The following is a 10,091-nucleotide window of genomic DNA, read 5'->3' on the forward strand; positions in this document are numbered from 1 at the left end:
GTGTGTGTGTGTGTGTATGTTGTGTGTGTGTGTGTGTGTGTGTGAGAGAGTGAGGGAGAGTGTGTGTGTGTGTGTGTGTGGGTGTGTGTGTGAGTGTGTGTGTGTGTGGGTGTGTTTGTTGTGAATCGCTGCCCCCTGCAGGGTCTGTGTGAGTTGGGTCCTGTTGGAATGGAGATATGAGTTGGTGGTCTTACTGGAAGCTCTTGTTCCTCCCCCAGCTGGTCCTTTGGCGTGCTGCTCTGGGAGATCTTCACACTGGGCGGCTCACCGTACCCTGGCATTCCTGTCGAGGAGCTCTTCAAGCTGCTGAAGGAGGGACACAGGATGGACAAGCCATCAAACTGCACCAACGAGCTGTGAGTAAAGGGACCCACACGGTGGGCCGTGGCTGAGGGTGCTTGGAGGGAAGCATTCCCCTCCATCCAGTTTGCTCATGTCCGAAGGACTCAGGTGGAGGGGACAGTTTGGGATGTGAACCGAATGTGCAGACCTCCCTCAGAGATGTTATCACTGAGACCAGCCTGGCAATCGAATTTGGACCCAGTCCCTGTCATCCTGTCAGCTACACCTCTGTAAAGGCACAAGTCTCTTGTTCAGCGTTAACCTCACTAGACCGGTCAGCTCCTGGCCACACTGGATGGTGCTGGCAGCCAATTGTTCAGATAGATCGTACATTTTGTTAGAATAATGAAAATCTGCCCCTTGGCCTTGTTCCCTCTCCAGCGCCAAGCCACTGAATTGAGGCAGTCCATGGGGAGAGGTGAGCTCCCGCCTGGTCACAGTCGGGGATTATTGGAGAGACATGCTGCAAGTGAGATCAGGTGCTTCACGAGGCAAATGGTCCCCTCCAGCAGAATGTTCCCCACCCCTGCCTGACCTTGTCCCACTGTGTTGCACTGTGGTTAAACAAAGACCCAAGAGATAAGAACCCAAAGGACTGCGGATGCTGTAAATCGGGAACAAAAACAAAGTTGCTGGAAAAGCTCAGCAGGTCTGGCAGCATCTGTGAAGGAAAAAACAGAGTTAATGTTTCGGGTCCGGTGACCCTTCCTCAGAACCTGTTACATGCCAACCTTGCTGTTTAGAAACGTCAGGGTGTTTGCAGTGTTTCGTCTTTGAGAATTGAGAGGGAATCTTTGTGTAGTGCTTCTGATATGCCAGGCCAGCCGTGGAAGAATCCCCTTTTGACCACCACCTCCAGGACACAGGCTCCCTTGTGCAGTGCGTACACAATGTTGTGACTCTGCCTGCTCTGGATTCCTGGGCAGGCTGGTCATGGTGTGTCTGTGAGTATGTAGCAGTAACTTTGAATGTTTATCAGATTTGTCACGAGTGGCTGTACGCCGTTTGACTGAGCCCATCGCTGAGATGAAGAACTCTTTCTGAATACCGCTGACAGTCTTCACTAAACGCTCTGTGGAAGAACTTTTCATCCAGTTCTGAGCATAGCTGGTGTGAACACAAAGTGTGTCGAGTCCTGCTTCGCTCCTGTTTGCTTCTGTTTCGGTGAATGCTGGCATGTGGACTCAGAGGAGATTTGGAAAGCTTAAATCATACAAGACCCTTCAGTAAGATAAAGGAGGCAGGAAAGAACTTAAACAAGAAGTTAGGAGGGCAGAAAAGGGCTAGCAAGTGTCCTTGGCAGATAGGTTTAAGGCAATTTGTACATTTTTTACATGTTTTAGGACAAAGAGAGTAGCTAGGGGAAGGGTAGGTCTACTTGAGGACAAAGGAGGGAATTTATGTGGGAGTTGAGGACCTTAATGAGTAACTTCACATTGGTATTCACCAAGGAGAAGGCCTGAATGGTGGTAAGGTTAGGGAGGGGTATGTCAATATTAAGTTGGCAGATTGCAGAAAGTGGTGGAGTTATGAACAATGAGGAAGGTTACCAAAGGATATGGATCAGCTGGAAAGCTGGGCGGAGAAATGGAAGATGGAGGTTAGTCCAGACAAGTGTGAGGTGATGCATGTTAGGAGGGCAAATGCAAAAGGAAATGATCCTGCAAATGCCAGACACTTCAGAGCATTGACGGACAGAGGGATGTTGGGGTCAGAGCTCCCTGAAACTGGTAACACAGCAGATAAGTTGTTAAAGAAGGTATGCTTGCCTTCATTGATCACGGCATTGAGCGTTAAACTGGCAAAGTCGTGTTGCAGCTACACAAGACTTTAGTTCGGCCACGTTTGGAATATTGTGTGCTGTTCTGGCCACCACACCGCAGGAAGGATCTGGAGGCTTTGGAGAGGGTGTGAAAGCAGATTAACCGGGACATTACCTGGATTGAAGTGTATCAGCTATGGGGAGAGATTGGCTAAACTTGCATTGTGTATGCGAGAGCATTGGAGACTGAGGGGGCGACACAATTGAAGGCCTCTTGTGGCACAGGAGGCCTGGGGTCAAGAGCCGCCTGCTCCAGGGGTATGTCCCTGTAAAACGATGAGACACCAGGATAGGACAGACAGTCAGTGTCTTTTTCCCAGGATGGAAATGTCAAATACAAAGGGGCATAGTGAGAGAGGCAAAGTTTCGAGGAGGTTTGCAAGGAAAGATTTTTACACAGAGGGTGGTTGGTGCCTGGAACGCACTGCCAGGGTAGAAGCAGATAAGCAGCATTTAGCCAGGGACATGAACAGGCAGAGAGTAAAGGGGTATGCACCATGTGCAGGCAGATGGGATTAGTTTAAAATTGAGTCAAGACCGGTACAAATATAGTGAGCCGAAGGGCCTGTTCCTGTGCTGTACTGCTGTGTGAGAAAACTTACAGCTGAACAGAAACCTGCTTCCTTCCCGCATTTATTAAGCACCGGGTTTTGAAAGGACTGGCCTCCTCGGAGAGTGAGGGGAAGCAGGTGACTCCATCCATCCACCAGCAACTCTGTTTGAAACTACACACCATGCTCGTGGCCAACTCCATCAGCCAGGTTCCAGGCTAGAAATGAGCAGTTCTCCATCTGGTGACCTGGGTCCCCTGCCTGATCAGGCTGTTGCTCAGTCAGCCACGAGTCTGCCTGTCCCACCGACTGGACGCACCAGGCACCCAAAGGTGGCTGGTCAGGTGCTGAGGTTAAAATGTTCCTCCAGATCGAGTTGAAATGGTCCTCAATGTTTCAGAGAGACAAAGCTGGAAGGCTGTGGCATACTGAGTACACCTCAGGTTAACTGTGGCTGGAAAGAGGAGGGGCAGCTGACGGGTTCATACTGGGAGCTGCTTCGTACTTCTGACCAAGGGGAGTGCCTGACACATCAGCCTGTCTTGCTGTTCCCTGAGGTCGATGGCTCAGTTTGTTCTGATCTGGGCCCGTCCGGTGCAGGGATCCTCACCTACCTGGTGCACGTACCTGAGGGAAGCAGCCTTTTCAAATTGGGAGTGCAGGAGGACGTGATTCTCCACCGGGTATGCACCATCACAACACATCACCCAAATGATTTGAAATGTTCGTTGTTTTCTTCACTGAAGCCAATGAGACACTTATCTTGTGTCCTCATTTTTTGCAACTCCTGCCCCTTCCTCAAGTCGAATTCCCAACCGGGACATTATCCGAGAACTGCCCCTAGTTTCTCCAAGCGCAATATTAGAGAAGGAAAACGCTGGGCTGTTTGCAAAGTTTCACTTCCTAGAATTGAGGGAATCTTGCTGAGGTGCTGCGTGTGTAGAGGAAGCTTCCAGAATACTGACCTGACAGTGTCTGACTGGAACTCCTTTGTTAAATGGTCGCAGTGTTGAGTCTTTGGCTTCAGCCTCTGCCAGGCCGCATTTGTGAGGTGGACCCGTGTGGTGGTGGGATCTTGCTTTGCACAGTGGCGTTGACTGTATCGAATGTGCTTCCTCTATTCTGCCCCCAGGTACATGACAATGAGAGACTGCTGGCATGTTATGCCCTCCCAAAGACCAACCTTCAAGCAGCTGGTGGAAGACCTGGACAGGATTCTGGCAATGACTTCCAATCAGGTGAGAGATGGGCTTCGGCTGGGCTTGGGGCCTTGACCCGGACGACCAGGGGAATGTGTGGGCCGCACCCCCCCACAAACCTCTGCCTCTCCAGCGCTGGCATAGAAGGGAGCTGAGGTGTAACAGTCTGTTGGCATGCTGCTAGCGCTGTCAGAAACCAAAGGCCCAGATCCTGAAACAGCTGCTGGGTGTTTCCCGAGTCTGGGAGAACTGAAGCAACATTCCCCTGGTATCTGAACGTAGCCGAATGTATGTAATCCAAAAATACACTCACGCTGGGTGAGAGAACATTTGTACTAACCGCTGCCTTGAGGTAATATTTGGCTTTGGGAAGGGAATGTAGAAAGGCTGCCTGAAACAGAGTGAAACAAAGAGGAATCTTTCGGAGATGTACAGTACAGCTGAGAAAGGCCATTTACAAAGAGGTTGACTTGGCCAGGCCCACTGCAGAAAGCCAACAATCGGGCCTTGCAGATGTCTGCTACCTTGGTGAAGCCTCTCAGTTCCTGGCTAGTGGCGGTGTTAGTTTGGAGATTGAGTTCATTGCTTATTTTGTCTTGTTGGCTTTGCAGGACTACTTAGACCTGTCGGTCTCCTTGGATCAGTATTCACCCAGCTTCCCGGATACAAGAAGCTCCACATGCTCCTCCGGCGAAGATTCCGTCTTCTCTCACGAGCCTCTGCCGGAGGAACCCTGCCTTCCCAAGTATCCAGGACACGGCAATGGATGCCTGAAGCGGAAACACTGAGCACAGTCGAACTCCCCGAGCTCACCGTCTTTAACTCGCTGAGTCAAAGCTGGTTTCCCTGCCCAGCCGTGTGTTGTGGCCTGTGGAACGTTCTTGTCTTCGGAGGCTTCCTCCCCCACCCCCACCCCTCCCCCCTGCCGCCGTTGCGAACCAACCTTTGTCAACTTTTCCTTGTTTCAGCAAAGCCGCGAGCCATTCCCAGAGGTGATCTCACTGAGCCGAAGCATTCTGTTGGCAGGGGGAGGCGAGGACAGGCATCGGTGGAAGCCTTCAGGAGCTGGACTGTGTGAGGCGTTGCCTGATCATTGAGAATTTTGTCTTGCAAACCCCCCTCAACCCCCTCACTCCCTTTCTCCAGAACTCCCAGCTCCACAGTCTGTCTCCCTTACCTGCCTCCCCTCCACCACCAGTCTACAGGTCTGTAAGAGGCCAGCTTCATTCGGGCAGATCCATTCAAACCAGTGGACTTGCAGCCTGTATTGGACAGACAGTAAGCATGCCCCCCCCGCCCCACCCAAATCCAGGGAAGAAGGCTCTTCACATGGAGCGGTGGAGTCTGATGACTTTCAACAAGGAGGGATCTTCCATTGACCACAAATTCCTGTGTGCTTCCTCGCTTGTGGACTACACTCAAGTTGCTGCCAGCTCCTCCCTGTGTCTTACAGCTGGCATTCTGGTCAGGGACCGACAAGCACAAGCTGGTACATGGAATGCCATTCGTTTTCCAATTGGGAACTTAACTCCGACAGGGCGCAGAAAACAGCTCTCCTTACTTTTTGTAAATATAGCCAAATATGTATAAATATAAATATATTTACAGGAATTTTTTTTTTTGTTTTTGTAAAGAGAAAGGGGCGATTGCCACGATATGTACCGGTAGGAATTTACATATAGATATCACAATTGTCTCGGCTTTGTTCTTAGCTTGGGCTTTCTGCAGGATCTCAATAAAGGGAGGGGTGGGGGTTTGTTCAGAGATCGGGGCATTCTGGTGATGGACTTGGGATTTGTCATAAATAAAGGAAATATATTGGAACTGGATCTGTTATGTCTTAGGTACAAGGGATAGCAGAGAGATGGGCTGAGTGTCAGCCGGATATCATGGTGGACTGAATAACAGCCTGGGAAACGGTGTGTGTTTTTAATGTTTGGTTTTTTCCCCCCTTTGGGATTTCCCATGTGGCATTTTGTGACCCAGCTGGGGCAAAGTTGGCACTCAGCAACAACGATATTGCCCCTTTGAGAGAGATTGCCAACAGTGGGTCTGTGCTATAGTTCTTTGCTCATGGATTGTGAGAATGGGATGTCGGGTTACCCTGTCTCAGTCTCTGGATCACTTGATTCCTGCCCCCTGCCCCCACCTCGCCAGCCCTGGGCCATGCCAGGTATCAACGTGTTGGGGTGCTACTGATGGAGCTGAGACTGTCAGGTGATGCCACGCTGGAGAACAAGATGGCCTGTCATTTTCCACACTGAGGAGCCCAAGGAGGTGCTGAGGAAACTCACTGAAGGCTGATTCAACTGGGAATCAATGCTGAGATGTCACCGCCACCCACCCCCACCCCGTCAGGAGTTGGGTGCCAGTATGGGGCAGTCAGTGTGAACCTGTTGATGAAGGCGGATGGAAACGGTGCCATCACAATGAAGACTGGCCCGCTTGTGCCAGTGGCTCCCAACAGCATTGTTTCCCATGTCGAGCAGCCTCTGGGCAGTAGGAACAAAGCCTGCAGTGTGAAAGCTGGCAGCTGGCCGAGTGAGGGCAAAGCAGGGTAGTGCAGCGCTGTTGCTGGGCAGGCCCTGTCAGCTTTGCCAGGTTGGTGTTGGCACACCGCTTAGTGGCGGGAGAGACATTGTTCGCCACCTCCCGCTGCCCCTCTGTCACTGACTGAGATAATGCTGGCTGTCAACAGGTTACAAATGATCTCTGAACCTGCAATCTCTCGGGTAATGTTCTCACACGTAGCATGAGTCAGATGGTCCAGCACACGAGGAGGCCGTGTTGTCTCTGTACTCACTGTTGGAGAAGATGTTTTATTATCCTCATTCCCCTGTCTATCCCCAACAGACCATCAGCAGTTTTTTTTTGTGAGTGACAATTGAAACTGTCTCTCCCAGCCTTTCAGGCACTGTATATCAACTTGAGTATAAGAAATATGTTTTTTTTTTGCTTTTGTCGTTTGGATATATTTCCTTTTTTGTAACAATTATCGTAAGTCTGTGACCTCTCGTTTCCCTTGTCCATTTCTCCCAGTCCACCCCACCACTTGTTGCACGTTTGGCTTGACATTCTGGCGCCCCACCCCAGGGTTCTCTGGATATACAGTTGTCCTCGTTCCACTGAATCGCTGAATAAGAATGTGTTTCATGGGGGCTCCCCCACCTTGGGCTTTCAGTGTCTTTGAGAACGTTGATTTTGTACATCTTGAACATGGGTCTCGTGCAAGCTGATCTCTTTCCTTTCAGTGACGGCTGCCTATGTACTGTTTGTAGGCTGTGTTCTCAATGCGAACCAGTGTGTGCCAGAGGCAGTGATGATTTGACCAGCCTCTCAACCAGTCTTCTGGGTGGTCTTTCTCTGCTCCGAGCAAAAATATATCCAAGGGATCTCACTTCGGGCTGTCCTGATGACATGTTGTACTTCAGTCTAAAGTGTGTGCATGAGTAAACCTGCTATTACCTAATTTATTGTTTTTTTTAAATAAAAAAAATGAATTTTTTTCCTTTTTTTTATAAATGTTTATGCCAGTTTCAAAGTTGACCTGTAGTTATTCTGATATTTACCACGTTTGTGATTAAATTCCTCATAACATTTTATTTGCCTTCATTTGATGTTGTTATTCTATCTGTGGCCCTCTCCCTTTTGGATTCCCTGCGTATCCTGCACACTACAGGGTTTTCTTGTTGTTGTGCAAAACAATGACAGGTCAAGAAGTTTCTGTCCCCCGCACAACTGCGCCTCACTCTCAGCCAATGTGTTCTGCAGCAGCCAAGCCTCTGGCCGTCCCACGAGCTCGTGACCTTGGCTTGACTCCTGCCCTTTGACTTTTGGGTCCCATTCCTTTGGGTGTAGCCCCAGTGCCAGTTGGGTGTTGGGTGGGGACAGGCTACAGCAGCAACCTGAATCCTGCTCCTTTCTATCACCTGACTCAAGGGTCAAGTCATCTGGTGCCCAAATGCAGCAAGACCTGGATAATTTCCGGGTTTAGACTGACAACTGGCAAATGATGTTTATGCCACAGAAGTGCCAGGTAGTGACCATCTCCAACAAGAAACCAACGAACCATTGCATTCTTGACATCCAGGGACTTGACTGTCAACATCCTAGGGGTTACCATTGACCAGAAACACAACTGGATTCACCACATAAATGCAGCGGCTACAAGAGCAGGTCAGGGGCTCGGAATACTGCAAAGAGGAACTCACCTCCTGACTCCCCAAAGCCTGACCACCATCTGTAAAGCAGAACTCCCCACTTGCCTGGATGGGTGCAGCTCCAACAACACCGAAGAAGCTTGACACCATCCAGGAAAAAGCAGCCCACTTCACTGGCATCATATACACCACTTAGAACAACCATTGCCTTCTCTGCTGACACTCAGGAGCAGTAGTAGTAGTAGATGCACAAGGGTGACTCACCAAAGATCTTCAGGCATCACCTTCCAAACCCAGGACTTGACCATCTAGAAGGACAAGGGCAGCAGATACATGGGCACACCACCACCTGCAATTCCCCTCCGAGCCACTTACCATCCTGACTTGGAAATATATCGCCGTTCTTTCACTGCCGCTGGGTCAAAATCCTGGAATTCTTCCCTTCAGGGCATTGAGAGTCTACCTACAGGTCATGGACTGCAGCGGTTTAAGAAGGCAGCTCACCCGCTCTTGCAGAAGTGCAATTAGGGACCAGGCAGTAAATGCAGGCCCTACCTGTGCTGCCCAGATTAAAGGATGCCCCTTGGGTATCTCTTCCCCATTCAGTTTGGTCGTGAGTGCTCTGTCTTTGAATACTGGTGGGTGTTTGCCATGCCTTGGGCCTTCTGACCTTTAGATTTTGCAAAACCAGAGAGTGGCAAGGGTAAAAGATGGATCAGAAGATGGATTTCAAATGGAAAGGAGGGGAGAGAGCAAGCAGCCTGGTGGGTTTGGTGATGAAGTAGGAAATGAGGCTGAGTTTTCTGAGTCTCGCAATAACAGACCCAGAGATGGGACGGTCACATCAGGACAACGCCGTGAACCGCTCCAGGTGTTGGAAAAGTTGTGAGGAAGTTTTCCTGGGTTTGCCAGGTGCCTATCTAAGGGAGCTGGCAGCCACTTTGAGAGTGATTTTCAGGGATCCTAGAGCACACCACCTCCTCTCTCTGTCCCTCCATCCTCCCTCAGTGTACAGAGCTTCCCAGCTCCACGGAGCTTCTATCAGGGCCATGAGATCCACATATCAAAGAGGGAGCCATTGGAACAAAGCCGACAAGTGCTGTTAGCTCAAGTTTCTCTGCTTGGAGTCCCACCGTCCTCGGCTGCTGTGAACCTTCAGCTGCATCGCTGGGTGTGTACATCTTGGGATGCCCTGGTGGTCTCCAACCTGCATGGGCAGTGCCCACCTCCAGTGAGGTATACTCGAATGGAAAGTGCAGAGGCTGTTCCTCCAGGGAAAGGGTTGCATTGTTTGAAAAGCCAGTCCATGGGGCCTCATTCAGGACCCCCTTTCAAACCCAACAGCTGCTGAGTGTTGCTGTACAACCTTGATGTTGGACAAAGGGGATGGAGAGAAACAAGTCTGAGGTATCGTGGATCTTGTGCAAATGTGCCCCTGTGTGAAGTGGAAGCAAGGGCCAACACGGACTAGTGAGGCCGAAGGGCCTGTTTGGTGTTGCACGTTCTCTGAATGTAGGTATTTATTGCTTGTTTGACACACCTGATGCCCATTGAGAAAGGTTTGGGATTCACTGATTCCACAACAGAGCAGCCAACTGCACAGGTCCTGAGAGCTGGCCTTCCACGTTTTGAAAGGGAGGTGAGGGTAATGTTGGAGCGTTTGAGCAGGATATGGGCCATGTCCATCTGCAGTGGGCTGCATGTTGATGTGACTCAGTAAAGTGCTGTCTGACCCTTCTGCAGTCTATTCCAGAACTCTGACCCCTGAGTTTGAAGAGACAATAAGTCAAATTCATTTCACAGGAGAGTGCCTCCTGCCTGTGCAATTCTCACCAACCCTGCATTTTCCCAACTCTGCAACCCTCCTGGCCCTTCTAAGGCCCTGGTAACTTGCTGACCAGCGTGAGAACTGTGGCCCGTACTATACCACATATTCGGAGTTCCCTTCCCAAATCTGTCCCATGTCGCACCTGCCACGTCCGAATCAGGTCTTGATAAAAGTCACGTATCAGATGTT

At 50.3% G+C, this 10,091-nt stretch overlaps 1 protein-coding gene across 1 annotated transcript in view; it reads left to right on the forward strand.

The window, feature by feature from the left end:
* Positions 1-7,514, forward strand: part of LOC109925871 (fibroblast growth factor receptor 1-like) — a 111,810-nt gene extending 104,296 nt beyond the window's left edge. Inside the window, exons 16-18 of the mRNA XM_048618506.1 lie at positions 219-356; positions 3,848-3,953; positions 4,526-7,514. Of these exons, the coding sequence (XP_048474463.1) occupies positions 219-356; positions 3,848-3,953; positions 4,526-4,702 (421 nt within the window). The 3' untranslated portion in view covers positions 4,703-7,514. The remainder of the gene's footprint in view (positions 1-218; positions 357-3,847; positions 3,954-4,525) is intronic.
* Positions 7,515-10,091: the final 2,577 nt, after the last annotated feature.

This window comes from Rhincodon typus, chromosome 40, assembly GCF_021869965.1.
Source record: "Rhincodon typus isolate 14 chromosome 40, sRhiTyp1.1, whole genome shotgun sequence".
Taxonomy (NCBI): domain Eukaryota; kingdom Metazoa; phylum Chordata; class Chondrichthyes; order Orectolobiformes; family Rhincodontidae; genus Rhincodon; species Rhincodon typus.